The sequence below is a fragment of the Microtus pennsylvanicus genome, chromosome 4 (assembly GCF_037038515.1).
Source record: "Microtus pennsylvanicus isolate mMicPen1 chromosome 4, mMicPen1.hap1, whole genome shotgun sequence".
In the NCBI taxonomy this organism is placed as follows: Eukaryota; Metazoa; Chordata; class Mammalia; order Rodentia; family Cricetidae; genus Microtus; species Microtus pennsylvanicus.
In genome coordinates this window covers 56,869,096-56,894,506 of record NC_134582.1, presented here as the reverse complement: position 1 = coordinate 56,894,506, position 25,411 = coordinate 56,869,096, and the positions used below count along the sequence as shown (strand labels likewise).

Sequence of the window (25,411 nt, the reverse complement as noted above, 5' to 3'; positions counted from 1 at the left end):
ACTGTTTACCAGTGACTTAATCTGTGAGATGTTGCAAGCATAGCCTCGGAAGACCTAAAAGCCCAGTGTGGATTCTGGTCCTGTGGAGTACATTCATAAGAGACAAGCTAAATTCTTTCTTTACATTTGAGTGGCATATGTAATCCAGATTTTCTTATAATGTTGTAATAGACTGGCTTGCCACTCATAGATCCTATTGGAGATATAGCTAGGCCAAAATATGAAAATTTTCATTTCTTTGTTTTTAAAGCCTGTAATATGAATTTAGCTTCCTTTATTCATTTATGCTGAATTTTAAAAAAAAGTTGATAGTTATCAAGTAAATAAACAAGGAGGCTGACTCTCCTGCTTGTGTTACTTATTTGTTTGGTTTTTTGTTTTTCTGTTTACTTAACACAGGGTATCATGTATTCCAGGTTGGCCTCCTTGACTCTTAAACCTCCTCCTCCTTATACCTTCTAGATGTTGTTGTATTGGAGAACTGCACCACATTGTCCTGTTAATGTCAAACTGGCTGTGCTGGACACACTCATTCTCTCAACTGAGTTAAAGCCCCAGCCCTTGGTTTTGCTTTAATACTACTTTTTTTTTTTTTTTTTTTTTTTGCATAGGCGGCGGGTGTATGTATTTTCAGTTGTGCTGGAAATTAACTCAGGGTTTGCGTGTGCTAGGCAATAGTGAGTGAACTACACTCGCAGGCCTGATTTTTGAGCTGATATAAATTGTATGTGTGATGTTTCAAAATGTAAATGTGTGGTTTTGCCTTTTAATCGCTATGTAACAGCCTTTTCAGGAATATTTCAAATAGTAAAATATATTCTTTAATATTTACTCATGCCCACATAGAGAAAAATGTAGGGGAAAATTCATTTTTAGCTCTTTTTTTAGTGGGTGAGGTTAATGAAGTTTAGAATTCTTGTTCTTTTTGCTGAATCTGGATTACTATGTTTTGTTCTAATTTCTTGCAATAATTACACCACAGACTTGATTCTGCAAGTGTTCCTTTTAAAAGAGCTGTGAGGAAAGGGTGTCTGTCGCTTCTGTTGTAGATACTAGCATCACGTGTGCAATGGCCCTGGAGACCCTGCTGGCTGGACATGAGAACTGGGTAAACGCAGTTCATTGGCAGCCTCCATTTTACAAAGGTAGGAGGGAAGTAGAGAGCTCTTGCTTCCAGGATTAAATGTAACTGTGTTTTACATATAAACAGTATTACAGCTGACTGGAGGATTGCTTTGGGCATACCTGAAGTTCATAATCGTGAGGCGTTTGTAAGCTGGCCTGTGTAATTACCGTACCATCAGCAGCTCCACTGAAACTTGTACTCAGGCAGGCTGACCAGTTGTGTTTCTTTAAAGTTCCTATGTGATTCGGGAGCTGAAGAGAAACTGAGTCAAGCCAACCATACTGGACCCTCACTCTTGGAAATGTGGAAGTGGTGATAATGGGAGATGGTATTTGTGAGAAACACCTTTCTCTTGTTTCTTTTGCCTTTAACCTCTGTCTCTGGAGGGGCAGGGTTACCCTCAGACTGCTGCTAGTATACGGCTAGTTCTTGTCCTTAGGAACAGGAGTCATTGATGCGCAGATGACCACCGACCACCGCTCAGCTCTTGGGTTGAACACATTTGCCAGTGTCTTCATCATTTTATCTTTTGAAGCCAGCTCCAGTGTATGCCATGTAGCCTTGTCTAGTGATTTCTCTCTTCCCAGCCCATCCCCTCTCCATCTCCTGACCCATGTGCTCTGTTGTCATTAACAGATGCCTGTACCTGCTTTCTCCCAGCTCTGTAGCTGAGGGCAAACAAGCTGTGCGATTTACTGTTTCCTTTCTAGCAGCTCAAGTTTAGTTCAAAACTAAAAAAAAAAATATTGGTGAGTATGATGGTACACACATGTAATCTCACCACTAGAGAGGCTGGGGAAAGGGGATTGTGAGTTTGTAACCAGGCTGAACTACATAGTAAAGTCCCATTTCAGTAGAAAAGAAAGAGGTGAGCATGGTAATATATAGTGGTAATTCTAGCAGTCAGGAGTCTGAGATAGGAGGACTACAAGATCAAGGCTAGTCCATCTTGAATAACAACACCTTATTTCAAATACACACATGTATACACAAAATAAAAAGGAAGAAAGACTATACACTCATTTTTGCTAATTTGAAGCTGTGTTTCTACCAGTAAAAATAAGAAAAAGAGGGACTTGAGAGAGCTATTTGACACTTTCTTTGGATTTTAAGGGTGCTTGCACTTACACACATAGACACATAATTAAAAATCTGTAAGTAAATAAAGAAGAGGAAGCTGTTTTTTTGACTGAGCACTTACACCAAGACCAAGTCAAAGATACAGAAAGTCAAAGTGGAATCACTAATTTCACATTTCCATGCTCGAATGAAGCTCTTTGTTTGGCCTTCAAAGAAAGAGGTGGGGAGTCGGTATCAGAGGCTGGAGGGATGGATCAGTTCTTAGAGTACCCCCTGCTCTTACAGAGACCCGAGCTGGTTCCCAGGACCCATGTCAGGCAGTTCATAAAGACTTGTAATTCCGGGGAATCTAATGCTCTTTAATGACCTCTGCATGCACAGCATAAATCTGCCCATACAGGTGAGCAGATGCCCTCACACATCTATAATACATAGTTAAAATGTTCAGAAAGGGCCTGGAGAGATGGCCCCAGCACCCATGTCAGTTCACTATCAACTGTTAACTCCCAACTATAGAGGGATCAGACACCACTGTACATACTCACAAAGAGATGTAAATACAGACATAATTCAAAATAGTAAAACAAATTTATGTTTAAAAATATATATTACTTAAAATTTTTGTATTAGAAAACCTCCAGTTTTTCTGTAGTTCAAGAACTTTGAAGCTTTCCTCCATTCTTCTGTAGAGACACAGTGCTAAGTTCAATGCCTGTCAGACGTAGGCATGTTTATTGAACTTGAATTTCATGTTTATGTAGTGATGGACAACATTGTTGTCATTGACAAAACTTGGTACTAATATGTACACACCATTTTTCATTATACATGTACATATTTAGACATATAACTATGTTGGTTCATGTTGCTAGCTTATTACTCTATAATACTCCATTGTCTGAATCTATCACAACTTGTTTATGTTAAAGGTAGATCTTATGGCTGTTTGTACGGTTTTGGAGACTGGTTCCTGGGCTGGTCTTGACCTTAAAGCAGTTGTGCTTTAAGTGCTGAGGGTCTAGGTGTGGGTTCTCACATCTGGCTTTGCACACCTTTGCTGTTGCCATCAGTGCTATGCGCCTTTCTGTTTTGTTCAATCAGACTCAGACTCTGCTTGTTGATGGTTTAAAAATATCGTTTTTTTCTCTTTAGATGGTGTTCTGCAGCAGCCAGTGAGACTGCTGTCTGCCTCCATGGACAAGACCATGATTCTCTGGGCTCCAGATGAAGAGTCAGGGATTTGGCTAGAACAGGTAAGGTGTGGATATTTAAGCAATACAAAATGGAGGTTTTTAAAGTCAGTATATCCATCCCAAATCTATATTCCTAGAGCTGTAAATTTTCTCTCTTTGTATACATTAAATGAGCTATAACTTCGTCTCTGGACTGCTTCTCTAGTGTGAGAATTGGACCTGTTGATTGATAACTGTTTTTCTGTTCTTGTGTAGGTTCGAGTAGGTGAAGTAGGTGGAAATACCCTGGGGTTTTATGATTGCCAGTTTGGAGAGAATGGGACCATGATCATCGCGCATGCATTCCATGGAGCACTGCACCTTTGGAAGCAGAGTACAGTAAACCCAGTACGAGCATATGGACTCCTTGCTGACTTGTGCTTTCCCAGTAGACACATTTAAGCAGAGATGATTTTCCTTTCTAAAGATAGGTTGTAGTATTTAAACCAAGTTAGAAGTTTGGGCTTTTCTAGGAAAGAAAATGCAGAGTTGTCCAGTAGTATGACAGTACTGAATGATGCCCAAATGTTATTCATGTGGGGCTGAAATGTGGCTCTGTGGCATTAGTCTAGTTTATGTGAGACCCTGGGTTGTCTGCCCTTACCTCCCATCGTGTACAGATGAAAGTCAGTCTGGATGCTAGCTAAGTTTTAAATTTAATAAGTAAATTAAATAAGAGTATTGAGTGAAATGTGACTTGGATATTTTGAGTGTGTATCAGATAGCTTCCTTTTAAAAATATATTTTACATATTTTTATTTTGTGTATGTGTTGGTGTATAAGTGTAAAGGTTAGAAGACAACATAGACACAACTTTCTCCTTATACCATGTGGGTCTTGGGTATGAAGTTTAGGTCATCTGGCTTTGTGACCAGTGTCCCTATTTGTTGAGTCATCTCACTAACCTAGTAGCTTCCTTTCTAAAGTACATATTCATGGATTTGCATCACTTTTAGTTTATGGCCTTTAAAATAATCACCTCTGAGGTTTTAACTTCTTGTTTTATTGAAGACTTAGTCTTACAGCCTTCATTTGAACTTAGCCTTTAAGATTATTTCCACAGTTAAAACAACCAATAAATCTATGACAATGTTAGTTTTGAACTATTTTTTTAAGGTGAATTCTGTTTCCTTAACTCAGACTCTTTGAGGGTGTTTGCAGAAGGAAAACACTAGATGAGGGAGAAGGCCCCCAAATCTGAAAACAATTTCACTGTGCTTATGCATAGGATTTACCATGTGTGGGGTAGAGAGTTGAATTTTTTCTTTTTCTTTTTTTTCGAGACAGGGTTTCTCTGCGGCTTTGGAGCCTGTCCTGGAACTAGCTCTAGCTCTGTAGACCAAGCTGGTCTTGAACTCACAGAGATCCGCCTGCCTCTGCCTCCCGAGTGCTGGGATTAAAGGCGAGTGCTGGGATTAAAGGCGTGCGGCGAGAGTTGATTTTTTCAAGTGGGCTTTTTTTTTTTTTTTAGAACAGTGGTAGATTGACCACAAACTGAGCCTGAAGCAGAGTGCCTGCATATCCCAGACACAGTGCTCATGGGCTTCACTGACTGTCAGCAGCCCACACCAGAGTGCTCCATTTATTTACAATCAGGATTAATTATTTAAAGATTTATTTTTTAGGTGTTTGTGTGTGGGTATGTGCATGTGAATACAGGTGCCCAGAATAGAGACCAGAAGAGGGTGCTAGATTCCTTGGAACTGGATCTGTAGGCAGATGTGAATTGACTGGCGTGGGCTGGGAACCGAATTTGGGTAGTCTGGAAGAGCAGTGCACACTCCTAACCACCGAGCCGTCTTCCTAACCCTTCAAGATTGATTTTTATTTATTTTTCAAAGATTTATTTTGTATGTGTGAATGAACATATGCTCAGTGTATATGCAAGTGCTCACACTTGCCTGTGCACAGAAGCCAGGAGGGGGTCAGATTCTTTGAGAGCTGGAGTTGTAGGCATTTGCAGGATGCTTGGCTTGCTCCATGGGTGCTGAGATCTGAACTCTAGTCTTCATGATTCTTCAGCAAGCACTTTTAACCACCGAGCCGTCTCTCCAGCCCAGGGCTGTTTTTTATGAGCAAGTAGAGAGTTGCTACAGGAGACTGTACTAGTAATCCCAAAGTGCTGTCTGTGAACTGCAGCTTGTTGTAATCACTCCTTAGAGCTTAGCTTTAGAACCTGTATGACTTAGTCTAATTATTTATAGAACAAGTATGGTAGTTCATGCCTATAATTCCAGCACTTAGAGACAGATATAAAAATATCAAGAATTCCTTGCCAGCCTCTGGTGTGCAGAGCAGAGTTTGGGACCAGTCTGTGTTACATGAGACCCTGTTTCAATATAATAGAAGAAAAAGTATTATTGACTATATCATTAGGCTTGGCTTTAAACGACCTGCTAGTTGCATAATCAATTTCATTTCCTCTCTTAGTTTTATTCCCTGTTTAGTTTATTAAGAAAGGCTCTGGGGACAGGTACATGGCACACCCTATTATTACCTGTATACATGGTTGCTGTTGTGAGCTGAATAGGTGGACCAATTTGATGTCGTTCATTTTTCTGTCCTTTATATCCATAAATCCTTTAACTTTTGTTTTGCTTTGCTTTGTTTTGTTTTGTTTTCAGACAGGGTCTCTCTATGTAGCTCTGGCTGTCCTGGAGCTCACATATAGACTAGGCTGATGTCACAGAGCTCTGACTGCCTTTGCTTCCCTAGTGCTGGTTTTAGGGTGTTTGGTAACACACCTGGCTCAGTTTTTTAACTTACTATAGAAACCTTTTAGGTTCACACTCAAATTTAGTCTCATTTTACTCAATATTCTTTCTTCATTATGGAGTTTAGTAAATACTCAACAATCATGTATCATGTGCTATCACTGCATACTTCATGAGTATAAACTCAATTCTAATGCATTTGTGTGGTGGTCACTTTTATTTACCTGTTTTGCAGGAGAGTTGATAGACAGGTAGTATCAGGCTGTCTTGACTGCTGGGAAATTTGCCATAAACACTGTTTCAAAGGATGTGGTTGATTGGGAAACAATCAGCTCCTCTTATTTTATGATCTTGCCTTGAATATTTATTTTTACAGCTTTCCTCTTGATGGTCCTTGTTTATCTTGGTATATGTTATCATTTTTATTGCAGAGACAGTGGGTTCCAGGCATTGTCATTTCAGGACACTTTAGTGGTGTCCAAGACCTAATATGGGATCCAGAGGGAGAATTCATTATCACCACTAGTACTGATCAAACAACTCGCCTTTTTGCTCCATGGAAGAGACGAGGCTATCAGGTAAGATGCTTTCCTGCTTAACTCAAGACCTTCTTTCCATTTGAAATCTCCTATGGAGCAGTCTCCTCAGCTCTTGAAAAGGACTGATTTTGAATCATTTTTATTTTATCTGTTGTGTTTTAACTTCAGGAGACTTGGCATGAGATTGCAAGGCCTCAGATACATGGTTATGACCTGAAATGTTTAGCGATGATTGATCGGTTTCAGTTTGTGTCTGGAGCAGATGAAAAAGTTCTTCGTGTTTTTTCTGCTCCTCGGAATTTTGTGGAAAATTTTTGTACCATTTCAGGGCAGTCACTGAATTATATGCTTTGCGATGTGAGTATTCCTCTAAATCTTTTATTTCGATCTTTTTCTTTCAAATTTAAAAAAGTTTGCTTCAGGCTGTAGATGTAGCATACAGGTAGGAAAGAAGTCATATCACATGTGTCTGGTTTGATAGACTTACATGAATTGTCACATGTAATGATGTAAATATTAAACACAGGCTAGAGAGATGGCTCAGCAGTTAAGAGCATTTGCTGTTCTTGCAGAGGACCTGAGTTTGGTTTTCAGCACCCACAATAGCTTAAGCATATTCCTGGCTTACTCATATCTTAAATTAACCCATTTCTATTACCCTGTGTATCGTCACGTGGCTGTGGCTTACGGGGTTAAGTTCCACCCAGTGTTTGTCTCCTGCAGGGGCTACATAGCTTCTCACTGACTCCGCCTTTTTTCTCCCAACATTCAGTTTAGTTTTCCCTCCTAGCTCTATTCTCCTAAGCCACTGGCCAAAACAGATTTATTCATTAACCAATAAAAGCAACACATAGACAGAAGGACTTCCCACACCATCTAGCCTTAATGAAAATGTTTTGATAGGACTTCATTTATATTACAAGTACATTTTTATTTTTGTTTATTTATACCTGCTTTTTGCATAAGATTTGGGCTACTTGCAAATATATGTGAATTTTGTTCTAGAATACAGATTGTATTTCTTAGCATGTATATGGCCCATGGTTCTAGCACTGAAGAAAACAAATAGCATGGATTATAAGATGATAAAGTAGGTGATGTATGCCTTTAATCTCAGCACTTGGAAGTCAGAGGCTGGCAGTGTGTATGAGTTCAAGGCTAGCCTGGTCTTTATAGTGAGTTCTCGATCAGCCAAGGCTGCATAACTGTCTTAAAAATTCAAATAAATAGTGAGTAATAAATAATGAAGTACTGGAAATGAAGTGGGAAGATAGTTGACTATAGAGAATGGTTCTCTTGCACATAGTGTCTGTGTATACTTTTATTACTAAGAGTTGGGTCACAGGTAAAAGGTAGAAGAAAAGGAGAACCAGCAAGCAAGGGAAGGCCAGGGCTGTTGGGGCTTGAGTGAAGAGGAAATGAGAGTTGAAGGCAAGTGTGCAGGGCTTTAGGTGGCAAGTACAGTTCATATTGTGCTGTTGAAAGAATGTGATGAAAAGCATTTTGTAACCAAGAGTATTGTGTGGGAGCCCAGAGATCAAGGGGGGGAAGCCAGGAGCAGTGTGGGAAGGGCAGGAGAGAGCAGAGTGGTGGGAAATGAAGTTCAGCTTTACTTGGCAGCACCTCATGCCTCAGCTTTCTCAGTCGCTGAAGGCAGTTGCTTCTCTTCTGCTTGCTCCTGCTATTGCTGAGCAGTTGGAACAAGACCCAGAGGGGGCTCAGACTAGAGCAGGTCCAGGATCTGACCAGCTCTAGGAAAGGAACGAAGTGGGATTTTCTGGGATTCCAGGAAGAGTTTAGCTCCAGACACGTTTGATCCTGTGTGCTAGAGCACAGGTGCCCTGTGGCTTCCAGTGGTTCTCACTGATTTTGATTACTTGGTATTTGATATTGACTGCTGTTGGGTAAGCAGCAGGCTTGCTTCTCACTGCCCTTCTCTACAGTGTAGAGTATCATGTAGCACCTCACTCCCAGGTAGCCATTCTCAGATATTTGCTATTTAAAATTCCTATCACTCATGAGTCTAGTTCCAGCCTGTGTGTTAAAGTTGAATTGGTAAGCACTCAGCATATGGTTGAATACCATTTTTGATAGTTAGAGTATGGCTCACATGTGAGTGCAGGATCTAGGCAGAGTATTGTTTCTTCAGATCATACTTCACGAAGTTATAAAGTAGCTTTAAGTTATGTACATATGTCTAATAAAAATGACACGATCTTGCTTTTTTGAGCAACATCCTTGTTTCAGGGACATCCCTTGAGGATTTCTTGGTGGGTGGAGTTTGACCTTGCATTTCAGCCAGGTGGCTGGGTGGCTTACCTGGTGGAGGTGGGATGGTGGGTAGAGCCTGTCTGTTGGAGAGAGGTTGTTGGAAGTGGCACCTGTCAGTTCAGGAGTTGGAAAGATGGCAGACAGCCACACAAATCAGGCTCGAAACATTCTCAGCATTTATGAACATCACTTTTTTTGTGGCACTTGAGGTATCAGTAACTTTTAGTGTCTGTAATGTACATATTGTGCTTTTCATTCTAGGAAAACAATGAACTTCCAGAAGGAGCCACTGTTCCTGCTTTGGGGCTGTCAAACAAAGCTGTCTTTGAGGGTAAGGATTTAGTCTCGAAAATTATTGAATTTACTTAAGATTTAGTTACAGATTTCCATGCACCCATTGATTCTTTAGGCCTGTTCTAACATTTTGTAGTAACTGCTCTGTTCACATGTGGCCCACTGGCACAGGTGCAGTTTTCACCAGGACTTCACAGAGCACTCCAAGATTGTAAACAATTTGAAGGATCAGTGATATATGCCAGAAAACTTGGAAATACCTAGGTAAAAGCAAATAGACAGAATCCTTATGGAATTCATTCCTGCTTTAAGAGCTAGTTAGGAAAATACTGAAGTAGAAAAGCCTTTGCAGTCTCATGGACAGAGCTCTGAAATACACTATTTGGAAGGGCGGCTCCTCTCTGATATGTGGCTTTGAGACATTGTCATGACAACTCCATTCATGATGTCCGTGTTTCTCTAAACTAGGAGACTTGGTTACTCAGAATTCTGATGAGGAGGAGCTCTTAACTAGCCCTGCCTTTGGGTATCCTGAAGTGATTTTTCAGCCTGCTATCCTTTCTGGTAAGACATGACGAGCAGACAAGCTACGCACAGTCTGTACTCTGTCGCTGTGTGCCTATTTTATTTTCTTGTGCTTTTATTTTCTATTTGGCTAAAATTGGAAAAAGACAATTGTATTAAAAATTTATTGTAGAATTAATATTGTATTGCAGAGCCTCCCACTGAGGATCACCTTCTGCAGAACACCTTGTGGCCTGAAGTTCAGAAACTGTAAGTGAAGCTGTGGTTTTAGAGTCAGTCATAGCTTGAGGGTCCCTTTAGGACTTGACTTTCTCTTCTCCTTCCTCCTACCTACATTTACCTCCTTCCCAATAGAATTTCATAGGGGTGAGAATCAAATCTCACATGGATTTGTTTTTCTTCTTTATGTTGGTTTTTATTATGTTTATTAGTTGGTTGGTGTTAATTTCCCAGGTAGAGAAGTGTAATATATTATGTGCTTTTGTTTGTTATTCAACCAGTTGGTTTTTTCTTTGTTGGTTCCCATCAGCATCTTTTCATGGTTGTTTGTTGGACTGGCGGACATTAGACATGAAAACCTATGTGTTAATTTGATCATTTTGATGAGTTACATTACCTTTGGAAGCTAAGGTTTTTCTTTGGTTTCTTACTTTTCCCCTAAATAGTTGCCTAGGTAAAACGTGATGTTCTTTAAGGAGTTGTGTGTTAGGTCAAGGGAATGGTCCTTTTCACTTTGAAATTTTTTGCAATGTAAGAATAAATACATTGCTAATTCAGAAGGCATGTTTTCTCCTTAAATTACAGGTATGGACACGGCTTTGAGATAGTTTGTGTTACTTGTAACAATTCTAAGACTCTGCTTGCCTCTGCTTGTAAGGTAGGACATTTATGGTGTCTGTGTATGTTTTACTTGGTCATGGGTATTTGGGGTCATTGAACTATTTGTAAATATGGCAGATATAGGCAATAGTCCACATGAAATGAGCCTTCCAGGTGCCATTGCCTGAACCTTTTTTCTTATGTTCTCTTTTCCTCATCTCTCTTTAAAAACATGTGATTAAATAGATTTTAAATCTATTTTAGCTACTCATTTATTCTTAGAGTTGATCCTTGAACAGTTTGGGTCTTGGAGTGCTGATTTCTATGCTCACACTAAAAAAAATGCATATGACCTGACAAGTGATTAACCACTGAAGAAAATGTCCTCTGCAGCCAGTTAAGCAGGCAGGTCTTTTCCTCACAGGAGTATGCAGTGACTGCAACAGCATGCTCCTTGTGTTGTCATAAGGAGCTTTGGAGACAGTTCTCTAGTATCTGTTTGCATGTTTCAGATCTCGTGCTGTCCTCAGTCTGGGCTCCTGCAGTGTATGAAGGGTGCCTTGGAGAACCTCCAGAACAGTGGTCAGGGCTCATATTGGCCAGGGCATCACGTCTACACCAAGCTGTAGAATAAAGAACATGTGATTGAGGCCCTGTGCAGGGCCAGTTCAGGTTCCAAAGAACTGAGGCTTCCCCAAGTTTAGTGCAGATGATCTTTGTAATCATTACAGCTTGAATGGAAAGGCATCCTGGCAGCCGGGAGCAAAGGAATACCACACAGTCATACGACACAGCAAATGTCACACAGAGATTTATTAGGAAAAAACAGGAGGGTGGCTGCCTCAATTTGGGTGAGAAACAGCAGCAAACTGAACAGGATACAGAACTTATACAGAGTTTCTTGGGAAGGGGTGGAACTTTTCAGGGTAGAGCTTTCCAGGGTGGAGATTGGTGGGGTTTCATGTTCTGTAGGATGGGGGCAGGGTCCATCAGAAAGATAGAAGCTAGCTTACAGTTTGGTCAGTCAGGCCATTTTCATACTAGCAAGGAGCTTGGCAGCATGTAGACAGACTTGCTGTTGGTGGAGAATCTTGGAGTTCTGCATCCGGATCCATAAGTAGTAGGAAAAAAAGACACTGGGACTGGCATGGGTCCCTGAAACCTCAAAGCTCAGCCCAGTAATACTGTTCCCCTGACAAGGAAGCTCAGCCCAGTAATACTGTTCCCCTGACAAGGCCTCGCCTCCTAATTTCTTTCAGATAGTGCCATTTCCTGGTGACCCATTCAAATTTGTGAGCCTATGGGGGTCATTCTCATTCAAACCAGCACACTATGTGTGAATTCTTTAATGGGTGTAGTAATAAGGGTGGCGGGGCTGCGTCCCCAACATCCCAGCCGCCTGCTCGGCTAGCTTTTGCCCCGAAATAACAACACACAAACTGTATTTATTTAAACACTGCTTGGCTCATTTCTACCTAGCCTCTTATAGGCTAACTCTCGCACCAGGACTAGCCTATTTCTTATCATCTGTATAGCACCAGTCTTACCGGGAAGATTCTAGCCTAAGTCCATCCTGGGTCGGAGCTTCATAGCGTGCATCTTCCCTGGAGAGGGGAGCATGGTGTCTCTCTCTGAGGCATCTGCTCCCGAGAGGAGAGCTGTCGAGTCTGACCTCACTTCCTCTTCCTCCCGGCATTCTGTTCTGTTTACTCCACCTACCTATGTCCTAACCAATAAAATGGGCCAAGGCAGTTCCTTTATTAGCCAATGACCTTCCTCCATCAAATGAGTGCTAAGTAAGGCTGTTTAAGTTATACAGTTATCCCTTAGGATCTTTTCAGTAGCGCAGAATCACCAGTGATACTGTTTTTTCTATTGCTGTGATAAAAACCATGACCAAGGCTGTTCTAGAAGGAAGGGTTTATGTAAGCTTACAGTTCTAGAAGGTAAGAGTCCATCACTATCATAGTGGATAAGTGTGTCAGCAGGTAGGCATGGTGGTCAAACAGCTAAGAGCTGAGAGTTCACATATCAGACCATGAGTCGGAAGCAGAGAAACGGGGAGAGTCTTTTGAAACCTCAGAACCTTCCTTGCCTCCTTAGTCACTGAAGACCAAGTAGTCAAATGTCCAGACTATAAGGGGCATCTCATGCAAACCACCATGCCATCTTTTTATTCTTTCTACTGGCAATACCTTTCCTTCCCCAATCCCTTTGTGTCTGTGTCTGTGTGTAACTTCTTGAAGTACAACAAAGTGCACCTAGATTTGTCTGCATCTTTCTTCTGTCTCACAGCACTGTGGCCAGTCCTCATAACCTAGAAACTAGATTTCCAAAATAAGGCATTCATTCCACAGATTTTAATATCTTGTATTTTTATTCAGTTAAAAATACTTTTGCAGGGGCTGGAGAGATGGCTCAGATGTTAAGAGCACTGACTGCTCTTCCAGAGGTCCTAAGTTCAATTCCCAGAAACCACATGGTGGCTCACAGCCATCTGTAATGAGATCTGGTGCCCTCTTCTGGCCAGCAAGCATACATACAGACAGAACACTGTATACATAATAAATAAATAAATCTTTAAAAAAAATACTTTTGCTGTGGCACACGCCTTTAATCTTGGGAGGCAGAGGCAGGCAGAGGCAGGCGGATCTCTGAGTTCAAGGCCAGCCTGGTCTACAGAGCGAATTCCAGGACAGCCAGGTCTATACAGAGTGACACTGTCTCAAAAAAATTAAAATAAAAAATAAAAAAAAAACCCAAACCAAGAAACTTTGCAACCTTTGACCTCTTGGCTATTTTTAAATGTATTCTAAAGTTTCCATAAACAAAGTATTTTCTAGGTATTTTTTCTGTTGCTGATTGTTACTTTCGTTTCTCTGTAATTTCACACTATGACTTGAATCCTTTGAAATCCGATCTGGGTAAACTCTCATTTCAGTTGAAAAGAGTGGTCTGTTGATAGCATCTTGGTGACTCTTAGTCACTGGCTAATTGAGGACGGCATTGTGATCGTCATGCTCTCAGCTTTCTTAAGTAGGATTTGAGGTCTCTGACTATACTTAGGGTATTGCCTTTTTCTTTCAGTTCATACTTTGGGTTTTGAAGCTCCATTGATTGATTTGTTTGTAAATAGTTAACAGTGACTTCCTCTTCGTTAGTCTTACTTTTTATTGTGGAGTGACCCTCTTTCCAGTAAACTGACTCCTTGTTCACCAGACTGCAGAGAGACTTCTAAATTGTTAACCACGCACGTAGTACACACGTGTCTTGTTGTTATTAAAAGTTCTAACATTCTCATTACGTAGGGTCCTTGGAGGCTTTTGTGGAGACACATAGAAAATACATTAAAATAGAGCCACAGAAACACCATACTATTTTTGATGGGTTTTGGTTTGTTTCGGCTTCCATGTTGTTACTGTCTAATCTCTGTCCTGCAGGCAGCTCAGAAGGAACATGCAGTTATCATTCTTTGGAGCACAGCGTCTTGGAAACAAGTGCAGAGTCTTGCTTACCACACGCTGACTGTCACGCAGATGGCCTTCTCACCTGATGACAAGTTCTTACTGGCTGTTTCCAGAGATCGAACCTGGTCATTGTGGAAGAGGCAGGATGTGGCTTCACCTGAGTTCGGTAAAACAGCCTGTGTGGCAAGGGTTATCACTAAGGCTGTCACGTCCATTTTGTCCACATTTAGCAGCTGTGAGATCAACAGGAAGGTAACAGGGCGGAGACAGTCTACTAACTGGGAGGGCTCAATGCTCTTGACGACTGGGGAGCACTCGGCTTTCCTTGTCAGATTCTATTTAAACCTTTTTTTCCCTTTTAAGATTTATTTCTTTATAATTTATTTGTTTGTGTGTGTGAGGTGGGGGGCAGACAGACCATTCCTCATGATAATGTGAAAGTGATAGGCCCAAGGTACAGACTGTATTGCAGATTTTGAATCTAGATCTTCTGAGCATGTGATGTAGTGTGGACCCACAGCTGTCGTGATGAAAGCCACTACTCCACAGCTGCCTTGTGTGAGCTGTGATGTGCAGTGGACTAATGTATTAAATGCATTTTTGACTTAACAGTATTTTCATTCATGATTGATTGTCAGGGTGCAAAGCCACTGTAAGTCCAGCACATTTGTTTTTCTTTGACATCACTAGTGATTTCCTAACTTGCAGCACTTCATTTTAAAAGTTGAACTGCTGGACCACTGAGATGGCTCAGCAGGTAAAGGCACCAAGCCTGAGGACCAAGTTCAGTCACTGGAATGAACATGTGGAAGAGAGAGCCGAGCACTACAAGCTGTTCTGACATGCACTCGTGTATGCTTGTACACACACGACTATACACACCCACTAAATAAATAACAAATGTTAAAAAGAAGCACAAAAAATGTTCAAGTGCTGTAGGTGATGCAGGTGTTAATTTGTTATATCGTCTTGGATTATGAATTGATAAATTTATTCTCTTCATAAGCAGTTACATATTCCATATAAAGTGTTGTATGGAGGGACTGCGTTTTCATCCCAGCCGCCCAGCTTGAAATAACCACACAGAAACTGTATTAATTAAATTACTGCTTGGCCCATTAGCTCTAGCCTCTTATTGGCTAGCTCTCACATCTTGATTTAACCCATTTTTATTAATCTGTATATCGCCACATGGCAGTGGTTTACCGGGAAAGATTCTAACCAGTGACCTTCTCAGGCGGAGGATCCATGGCTTCTCCCTCACTCTGCTTTCTTCCTCCAAGAATTCAGTTCTGTCTTTTCCACCTACCTAAGTTCTGGCCTATCAGGCCAAGACAGTTTTTTTATTCATTAACCAGTACAAGCAACACATAGAAAGAAGGACCTCCTACACCAATCAAGGTTGCCATTAGGCCTTTTGCTTAAATAGTAATGAAAAAAATGTTTTCCCTCCTCTCTTTACAGTATTTTCCCCTTAATATGAAAATCTGGCTACTTCATGGTACAGTTAAATCACCCCAAATTTCTTTTTAGCATCATAAATTAGCCTTCAGTTAAATGCCTGAAAGATTTTTGTTGTCAATCACCAGAGAGGGAGGAGACATGAGCCTCGTGCACATAGCCTTTCTTTAGGGGTGGGTTCCTGGCCTCTACTGCAGAGTGAGTGTAGCTTGGGTGAAGTGCATTGTGGGTGAGCACAGTGTGGGTGAAGTGGCCCCGGAGTTTATATTGGTGGAGTTGGTGTTGGCACCCAGACAGACCTTGCCGCAGGTTAGAAGAGGAGCTGCTTGTCCTGATTGGGTGTAATGTTTTTTTCTTTTTTTCAGACCCATTTTTCAGTCTCTTTGCATTCACCAACAAAATCACTTCTGTGCATAGTAGAATCATCTGGTCTTGTGATTGGAGTCCTGATAGCAAGTATTTCTTCACTGGAAGTCGAGATAAAAAGGTATTTTTTTTTTTCAATAAAAGATAAAATAATACTTTTTAAATGTTTTGCAGGGTTTTTTTTGGCATTGACTGATGTGTGTGTGTGTGTGTGTGTGTGTGTGTGTGTGTGTGTGTGTGTGTGTGTGTATGTGAGCTGTATGTTTTTCCCCACTCCCCTTTCTTTCTCCCTTCTCCCCTTTCATCCCCACCCTCACCCACAAGCTAGGCACTGGTGCTGTACGCCTTTAATCCTAGCACTTGGGAGGAAGAGGCAGGTGGATCTCTGTGATCTACAGTATGCTTAAAAGCACATTATTCTGCCTTTCTGATATGTTTACAGATTAGTTCATGACTTCCCCATTATATATGTACATTGAAAGGGTTTTCCTTGCTAAACTCTACAAGTATATTTCTCTGAAACATGAAGAGAAGACCTTTCGGTCAGTTTGTTTCATCAGATAGCCCCAGCACAAAAGAAGGGATGGATCAGCTCTTGGTTGAGTGGGAACCGGGAGAATGGGGTGGGGAGACATTTGCTGAAGACACCATTTCTCATTTTCTGATCAATGCTTTTATGAGAATGAGCTTTTTTTTGTGGCTGTTGAGACAGCTCCAACAATGCTCTCTACCTCATCAGTGCTGGGTTCAGATACAGCGCCATTTTGTTTGGATTTTATTTTTAATACAGGCACTGGGAATCAAACATGGGTTCTCATATCTGTGTGGCAAGCCTTCAGAGACTGAGCTGTCTCCCCAGCTCCCATTTTCCAGTAGTAAAGGTTACGACCTTTTAATGCAGTGATGGAAGAGGGGCAGAATATGGCCGAAGCTTGGAAAACTCAGGATAAGTTAGGTAGCCCTCTGTGTTTGGATCCACCCTTTTCCTTGTTTGACAACTGCCCTTAGCTCCTGCTTGTCCCTCTAGTTTTGTGCTTTAAAATATTGTCTTAGGGGCTGGAGAGATGGCTCAGTAGTTAAGAGCACTGGCTGGTCTTCCAGAGATCCTGAGTTCAATTCCTGGCAACCACATGGTGGCTCACAGCCATCTGTGATGAGGTCTGGCACCCTCTTCTGGCCTGCAGGCACACATGCAGACAGAGCACTGTGTACCTGATAAATAGATCTTTCAAAATAAAATAAAAGACTGTCTTTTCTGAGTTTCCTAGTCCAGGGCAGGTAGAATGGTGTAGTGTTTTTTCCGTCACCCTTCTCTTTCTAGTGATAACTGAAAGGCCTGGCGACACCCAGGTTAAAAGTCAGTGTGGGCTTGCCGCAGTCGTTCTCCCGGACTGACTGTTCCCATCCCCGTGTTGAGAATGCATCCCTTGCTGGGTGTGCAGGGAAGCAGGTGCTGTCTGCCTAGCACTCAGGGATTGAGTGACTAAAACAGACCAGTTATACTTGCTGCAGTTTCAGAAATGTGTGCGTCTCAAGGCCTGTGCTCAGAATCATGCTTTAGTCCTGCATTTGCAGCTTGTCCTTTTGCTTCTTTTTCCATTTCTTCATGGCCAGACACCCTTGAGCCCTGGGCTCTTGGGGAAGTCTCATTTTTTTTATGCAGAGTATTGTCAAAGTTCTGTCCTCCTAATAGCCAAATTGACTGCCTGAGCTTTAGGTAGTATAGGAGACTGGTTTCCTCTCCAATAAATGTGTTGCAAGTTCCAAGGGTGGCATCTGTAGCCAGGACATGATGGCCAGGATTTCACTGCATTGGAACCATGTTGTGTATTATAGAACATACCAGATAACACTCTGCTCTCAGGGTACACTTCTGTAGCTGAGGTCTGAACCTGTATCTGCCACACCGTGACTTCTCTGTGATACATAAAAAACTAGAGCAGATAGTTTTCATCATCTTTTGGGGTTTAAATGCACCACTAGAAAAAGCTTCACAATGTAATCTGTTCTAGGTGGTCGTCTGGGGCGAGTGTAATTCCAACAGTGACCGCACGGAGCACAACATTGGTCCCTGCTCTTCTGTCCTGGATATGGGCAGTTCTGTGACAGCTGTCAGTGTCTGCCCTGTGCTGAGCCTACCCCACAGGTCAGTTTCTTCAGATTTGGTTGTTCAGTAGTATCTCAGTTTTTGTTTTGGTTTGTGGACCTCCCTGCAGCTTGCTGCTGCTCTCAAAGTGCTTATGCTTCTGATAAGAATTTTTAAATCGACCGGGAAGGTGGTGCACGCCTTTAATCCCAGCACTTGGGAGGCAGAAGCAGGTGGATCTCTGTGAGTTTGAGGTCAGCCTGGTCTACAAAGCAAGTTCCAGGCTAGCCAGGACTACACAGAGAAACTCTGTCTTCAAAAACTAAAAAGATTTTTTTCTGAATCTTAGAATTTTGTGATTAGTGGTCAGATGGGAACAGGAATGAAGGTTCTTGTTTCAGATGTGACCACCTTTCCTTCTCACAAGCAGCCTAGGAGAGCAGGCGTCGGTGCAGCCACTGGAAAAACTCTAGCGTGGGGACTTTGGAAGCTAAGGACAGGACCTTCATGCATCCTCTGCAGAGGGGAGGCTGGGGATACAGCAGAAGCAGTGTAGGTAGATGACACCGAAGAAGGACTCGGGCAGGTAGAGATGAGAGAAATTCATGCTGAACCAGCCTGTCATCTCCCTCCTTTCAGATACGTGGTTGCAATCGGATTAGAGAACGGGAAGATTTGTTTATTCTCCTGGAAAAAGACCAGCCAAGAAGTCAATGACTGGACCCGGTTTATAGAGACAAATCAGAGGTATTTTCTTCCTACTCTGCTTCCATCTGATTAAATAGAAACAGGGCGGTCTTTGGTGGCATGTTTTGTGGTCATTTTCATGGAGAGCGACAGAACTCTGTCTTTACTTAGAGCCAAATAGTACCTCCTAACATGATGTTTGCTGCTATGTTGGACTCAGCGTTTAGTTTGCTCAGTAGGTTGCTGGGTTTTGTCATATTGCTTTTACAGACTTTATCCATGGCTGCCTCACTTTACCTCTCCTCTCTCCTCTTCTTTGCTGTCTAAGACGTGATCTTTTGGGCCTGGTCCTCTTCCATCTCCTACATTCTGGGATCACAGGTCTGCGCCGTCACACCCATTTTTTAATGTGCTGGGATGGAGTCCAGGACTTCATACATGTGAGGCAAGCTTTCTGCCAGCTAAACTATATCCCCAATCCTAGCAGAGGTTATTTTGAACTGCCTTTTAGTACAGGTTAGTTGCCAATGTTAATTGTTTTTAATCAATGCCTAAGCTTTCAGTAAGTCATTGATAGCTTTCTCTCTTTTTTTTTTTTTTTTTTTTTTTTTGATTTTCGAGACAGGATTTCTCTGTAGCTTTTTGGTTCCTGTCCTGGAACTAGCTCTTGTAGACCAGGCTGGCCTCAAACTCACAGAGATCTGTCTGCCTCTGCCTCCCGAGTGCTGGGATTAAAGGCGTGCTCTACCACCTCCCGGCTCATTGATAGCTTTCTGTCGCATTTTCTGAACTTTTCAGTCTTTCCAGTCTGTACTGTTTACACATAGTTTCAAATACTTTTTAAAGTGACAGTGTCATGGTGAGGGTGAGAGATTAGAGAGAGCAGGTCTCACTCAGCCATGTCCTCTAGAGGAGCTTGTCTCTGTCAGTGCTCATTGAACTGTTAAAATGCATGTCTGCTGTTAGTGTTCAGCTTGCTATAAAAGGGGCAGCCGTGACAGTCGTCTGCCCCTTTTATTCTTGCTCTTACCCTCCCCTTTCCTTTACTTCCTTCCGCCCCTGGATTGGTATTCAGACTACTACTGTGGCCCCGGTGTGGGAAGCCAGTTAGCATGGGAAGATGTGCAGAGCTCAGGGTTTTCGTTTGGCAGTTTCTTTCTTTGTTATTGTAGTGATAAGGTTTGTGACTTGAAAGTAGTTCTGGATTCAATACATTGTATTATTTGGATAGCTGCTACTCTGATTACTAAATTTTAACTTTCTGCTGGTAATGCATTTCCAGAAAGACAAGCAGGACTTTCAGATTGGCTTCTTAAGGACCGTGTCTTATAATAAACTGGTGAATTTTGTGTTGCTAGGGATTCAACGAGAGCCTTAAACATATTAGGAAAATACTCTACCACTGAGCTGCACCCCAGCCCCTCCCCCCAGATTCTTTCTTCTTCCCTCTTTGCTTCCCTCCTCCCCCTGCTCTTCATATGGTCTGTCTGTCTGTCTGTTGTCTTTTTGTCTTTTTTATGAGAGTCTTACTGTATACGTCTGCTTGGCCTAGAACTTGATGTATAGCTCATCCTGGACTTGAACTCGCAGCCATCTTCCTGCCTCTGATTCCCAAGTGTTGATTGAGATGAATACTTTCCTGGCCCTTGACGTCATACATTTCTGTGACTATGAGAGTGTGTGTGTGTGCGCACGCGTATGTCTGTGTTTTATTAGTCTATGCTCGTCTCCTTGTACGTGTACAGAGGCCTGAAAAGGTTCTCAGGTCTGCTGTTATATTTCTCTCTGCCATATTCACTTGTGATAGACTCTCTTGTCAATCTGGAGCTAGGCTGGTGGCCAGCAGTCTTCCTGTCTACTCTCCACACCGCCCTGAGGTTACAGGAGTATGTAGCTAGTCTGGCTTTTTACATGGGTCCTAGGGATTTAAATTCATGTGATCCTGTTTGCACACCGAGCCATTTCTCCAGGTCCCTCCATATCTTTTAAATGTGTGTTATGATTTAAGGAAGAAATGAAACATAAAAAATTCCACATCATTTTCTGTAAACAAGTAAGGGCTGTAAGGGTGCCCTGGTTACAACCCTGCAGGTGAGTTTCCAGTGGGGAATTTTGCAGGCATTGCTTGTTTTGACCTTATGATTTCTGTCTTGCTTGCAGTGAAGGTCACACGCTTGGTATCAGAAGGTTATCCTGGAAGAACTGTAGTAGAAACGCGAGGCGGAATGACGCAGACGCTGACTGGCTGCACTTTGCAAGCTGTGGCGAAGATCACACCGTGAAGATTTACAGGGTTAACAGATATGCACTGATTGACTTGATCACACCCTGCTAGTCCTGATATGTCTTAAAGTGTGTGTTATGTAAATAGGTCCCCTTTCTTTACCTTCGTGATTGAATGAGTTTCCCTATCTGGGCCTTAGTCCTTCCACTCTCCAATGAAGGCCGTGAACGCTTTCCCTTGTTACGTAGTACACACACACACACCCATCCAGAACCTTCTCTGTGCTGTCAGAGATGGTTGGATCTACCTTTGTGCGGTCCAGATTAAGAGCATTTGTTCTTCATGGCCAAATTTGTCTGATTTTGCATTATGTGGAGTCTTTAGCTCTCTGTGTCTGTTTTGTGTTGTGACAAATGCTAGAGCATGGGTACTCAGTAAAGAAAAAGGTTTGTGTAGCTAAGAGTTCTGGGATTTAAGAGCCTGGCCCTGAAATCTGCTTGGTTCTGGAGAGGGCCTTGTGGGTGGGATGACAATAATGAGAACTGTGTCTGGATTAGGGAGATCACATGATGGGACAGTGATGTGGAATTCCTCTCTGTATGCTGCGAATGTTTTGTGACCATTGGTTAATAAAGAAGCTGCTTTGGCCTGTGGCAGGGCAGAATATAGAGAGATGGAAAAACTAAACTGAATGAATAGAAGATGGAGTCAAGTACATACCATGTAGCTGCTGAAGAAGAAAGACGCCAGAACCTTACCTATAAGCCACAGACTTGTGGCAATATGCAGATGAATAGAAATGGGTTAACTTAAGATGTAAGAGTTATTAGTTAATTAGAAGCCTGAGCTAATAGGCCAAACAGTGTTGTGATTAATATAGTTTCTGTGTGGTTATTCAGGTTTGGGCAGCCAGAAAATTTAAGCACTGTCTCAATTTACAAATGAAGCACAATTAATAAAAACTCAGAGAAATGGTTCAACCTCAAGATACAGAAAGCAAAACAACCAGTCACTGGGTCTTACCTCTACCTCAGCCCAAAATGGTGATCCCACCTTCAGGAATCTCAGAATCAGACTGTGTCTGAGAACTGTCTCCTCCTGTTTTATAATCCTCTCTAGTTCTGGGATTAAAGGCATGTACCACCTGGTTTGTATATCAACTAGTTTGGCTACTGGGATTAAAGGTGTGTGTTACCACTGGCTGATAGTAAGACTGACCAGTAGGGCTGGGGCTGTTTTACTCTGATCTTCAGGCAAGCTTTATTTGTATAATGCTACTACAGGACAGAAAATAAAAGAGATTGCGGGAGGTACCACATCTGCTTAAAACCCTCTCACAAGAATGCTGGATCACCAGACACTAGACCTGCCTCTTCCAGGTTCCCCTACCTGTCAGTGCCACCACACTAGACAGTACGCTTCCAGTGTGTGGAGTGCAGAATCTACACTCACACCACGTCCAAAGAACCTTCTTTGGGATGCTCTTACTGGAGAGAGGAAGTAACAGAGGAGCCCAGCGTGTTCGAGTTTTACTTTTCCACTCCCTCTAAATCAGCACATCACACTGTGTGCTGTCTTGACCTCTTCCTACTGGCTACCAAGTATTCTGAAACTTGGCAGGCGCTTTTAAGCTTGAGCTGTAGCTATTCTCCCTTTATTTAAAGAAAGACTTTGAGATTCTTTATAAAGCTTCAAGTATCATTTCCAGATTAAAGCAATAAATTAGGGGCTGGACGGTGAGCTATCTGAGTTTAGATGACAGCTGATGTCCTAAGAATGAAGGATGTGTGGCTTGGGCTGGAGACGTTGGGATGAGGAAGGCCGGTAATGGAGCTTGGGAGAGGTTTGGGCTGCTGCAAGGCTGGGACTCAACAGCTCTCCTGGAAAATGGTCATCTGGAAAATTGAGTGTGTAGAAGGAAGGAAAATGAGCGTTTCTGTAGTGGGAGCAGATGCCATTGTCAAGGTGAGGTTATCCTTCCCCTTATCTTAACCACTCAGCTCACAGCACGGAATTTCAGGCAGCCCAGTGAAGGAAATGGATGGTTTCTGTCTTGACATTTTTCCTAAGCAGAGGAGAGAAGATAGGATTCTTCCAAGTACACGTTTGCCTTGAACACCAGGAGTCACACCTGTCCCCGGTGTCTCTGTGGTCTCAGCAGAGGAAAGTGGACCTGCTATTCATTCCAAAGGGAGAGAGTGAGAACTGAAGACTTTGCACAGGGGGCACTAAGTCTCCCTGGCAGTGTTGGCAAGTCCTGGGTGGGCTGCTGTTGAGCTGTTCTCAGCCCCTGCTGAGCTGAGAGGGGAAGACAAGAGACTGCTCTGGGCAGTTCTCTTTCGTGTGTCAGCATCACCTCTCCAGCTGCTTACCAACTGGTTGCTAACTGGCCCTGACCCTGGAGTTTTGCATTGGTGTGAAGCTGGAAGCCGAGACTATCTTTGAAACAAACTCTAAGGAACACAAGTCTCAGTCTTGATGGCACACCTGTCACATTGTGACCTCAGCTCTCGGCTCTCCCACTCCCACCTCTGCACCATACATCCACACCTACTGGTCTCAGTTTCAGGGATGTTAGGCCCACTACAGCCATCTCCAGGTGACTGAAACACACTCAAGCTTCAGAAGCCCTGTGGCACAGCTGAACATTTGTTTGAGCACACAGATGCAATACCATCAATGACATGTTTCGTATTGATGCCTTCCTGGCGTCTAAACTCTGAAGTGTCTTTCTGGGCTGGCCTCATGCAGAACGGTGAGAGTTCAGTTTTTGATTTTTCAGTGTCATTTTGAAAAACCCATGGAGTGGATAGTGTGACCCCAAAAGCACACATAAGAGGGCATGGTGAGCCACAACTATAATCCCAGCTTTTTAGTCCTGTACTTATAACTGACCTTAAAGTCCACGCGGCAAAAGACCTCATGTACACACAGTGGTTGGCGCAGGGAGTTGGTCTGTTGCTGGTAGTGTCCTGATCACATGGGAGGAGGGTCTTATTAATCGTACTGGTTTTCTGGTTTGTTGAATCTAGCCCATCTTCGTAATGATGAAACACATCGAATGTGGACTAATGGGCTACACTCAGGAGGACCACGTCTATAAAGTCAGACTCTTCAAGTCATGTACTGGCTTTCTGATAGGATCCTTGCTGCTGTGGGGTCAGCTTCCAGGTCACCTGCTGCTGTCACTGGGGCAGCTAGTCCCAGGAGCTGCAAGAGGCAAACTCAGCACTAAAATCAGGATAAAGAACAGAGATTAAGCTGGTGGTGGTATTGAATCCTTTAATCCGAGCACTTCTGAGACAGAGGCAGAGGCAGATGGATCTTTTTGAGTTCAAGGTCTGTCTGGTTTACACACTGAGTTCCAGGCCAGTCAGGGTTACTCAGACTCTGTCTCAAAAAACCCCAAAAGAACAGAGACAAAACTAGCAGAAGCCAAATGGCTATCATGGAGAGCTGATCTCAATGAGATGCTTACAGAAAAGTAGTAGAGGCTTGCTAAGACCCCAGCCATCAGATGGCAGAGAGGTGTGGTCCTGCTTTGGACAGAAGTAAAAATCTATTATGTAGTCCTGGTTATGCCAAGCAATGAAATTGGGTGAAAACCAAGAGACCTAACCAAACTGCCCTCTCTTATGTCCCCCTAGAAAAGGTTTTCTGTAGTGAACATACTCTCTACATGTGCCTTTAAGATTTCTTTCTTTTTTTTTTTTTTTAAGACAGGGTTTCTCTGTAGCTTTGGAGCCTGTCCTGGAACTAGCTCTTGTAGACCAGGCTGGCCTCAAATGCACAGAGATCTGCCTGCCTCTGCCTCCCGAGTGCTGGGATTAAAGGTGTGCCCCACCACCGCCCAGCACCTTTAAGAATTTTTTTTAAAAATATATAGCTCAGGCTGGCCTCGAACTTGTGATCCTCCTGCTTCTGCTTCCTTCGGCAAATCCTACCGGTGTGTGCCACCACAACTGGCACCTTTAAGATTTCTTGAATGAACGCATCTCAACCTCAAAGACAGACATCGGCTCAGAGTAAAAGGTTGGGAAAAAATATACCAATCAAATAGACCTAAGAAACTAGCGGGTGTAGCTTCCTAATATCTAACAAAATAGACTTCAAGCTAAAATCAGTCAAAAGCGACAAAGAAGGACATTTCATATTAATCACAGAAAAAATCCATCAAGAGGAAATTTCAATACTGAACATCCATGCCCCAAATACAAGGGCACCCTCATATGTCAAAGAAACACTTTTAAAGCTTAAATCATATATTAAACCTCACACACTAGTAGTGGGAGACTTCAATACTCCCCTCTCACCACTGGACAGGTTAATCAGACAAAAAAAATGAACAGAGAAATAAGGGAACTAACAGATGTTATGACTCAAATGGACTTAACAGACATCTATAGAATATTCCATCCAAACAGAAAAGAATATACCTTCTTCTCAGCACTTCATGGAACCTTCTCAAAAATTGGCCACATACTCGGTAACAAAACAAACCTCAACAAATACAAAAAAAA

At 42.4% G+C, this 25,411-nt stretch overlaps 1 protein-coding gene and 1 pseudogene across 1 annotated transcript in view; both read left to right on the top strand.

Moving 5' to 3' along the window:
- Elp2 (elongator acetyltransferase complex subunit 2) overlaps positions 1 to 21,770 on the top strand; it is a 40,370-nt gene extending 18,600 nt beyond the window's left edge. The window contains exons 9-22 of the mRNA XM_075969159.1: positions 1,050 to 1,145; positions 3,359 to 3,459; positions 3,655 to 3,786; positions 6,584 to 6,730; positions 6,860 to 7,048; positions 9,224 to 9,293; positions 9,725 to 9,820; positions 9,973 to 10,030; positions 10,586 to 10,658; positions 14,041 to 14,233; positions 15,894 to 16,015; positions 17,907 to 18,040; positions 18,620 to 18,727; positions 20,828 to 21,770. Coding sequence (XP_075825274.1) covers positions 1,050 to 1,145; positions 3,359 to 3,459; positions 3,655 to 3,786; positions 6,584 to 6,730; positions 6,860 to 7,048; positions 9,224 to 9,293; positions 9,725 to 9,820; positions 9,973 to 10,030; positions 10,586 to 10,658; positions 14,041 to 14,233; positions 15,894 to 16,015; positions 17,907 to 18,040; positions 18,620 to 18,727; positions 20,828 to 21,002 — 1,694 coding nt within the window. The 3' untranslated portion in view covers positions 21,003 to 21,770. The remainder of the gene's footprint in view (positions 1 to 1,049; positions 1,146 to 3,358; positions 3,460 to 3,654; positions 3,787 to 6,583; positions 6,731 to 6,859; positions 7,049 to 9,223; positions 9,294 to 9,724; positions 9,821 to 9,972; positions 10,031 to 10,585; positions 10,659 to 14,040; positions 14,234 to 15,893; positions 16,016 to 17,906; positions 18,041 to 18,619; positions 18,728 to 20,827) is intronic.
- LOC142849112 (small nucleolar RNA SNORA70) lies at positions 10,988 to 11,086 on the top strand (annotated as a pseudogene).
- Positions 21,771 to 25,411: the final 3,641 nt, after the last annotated feature.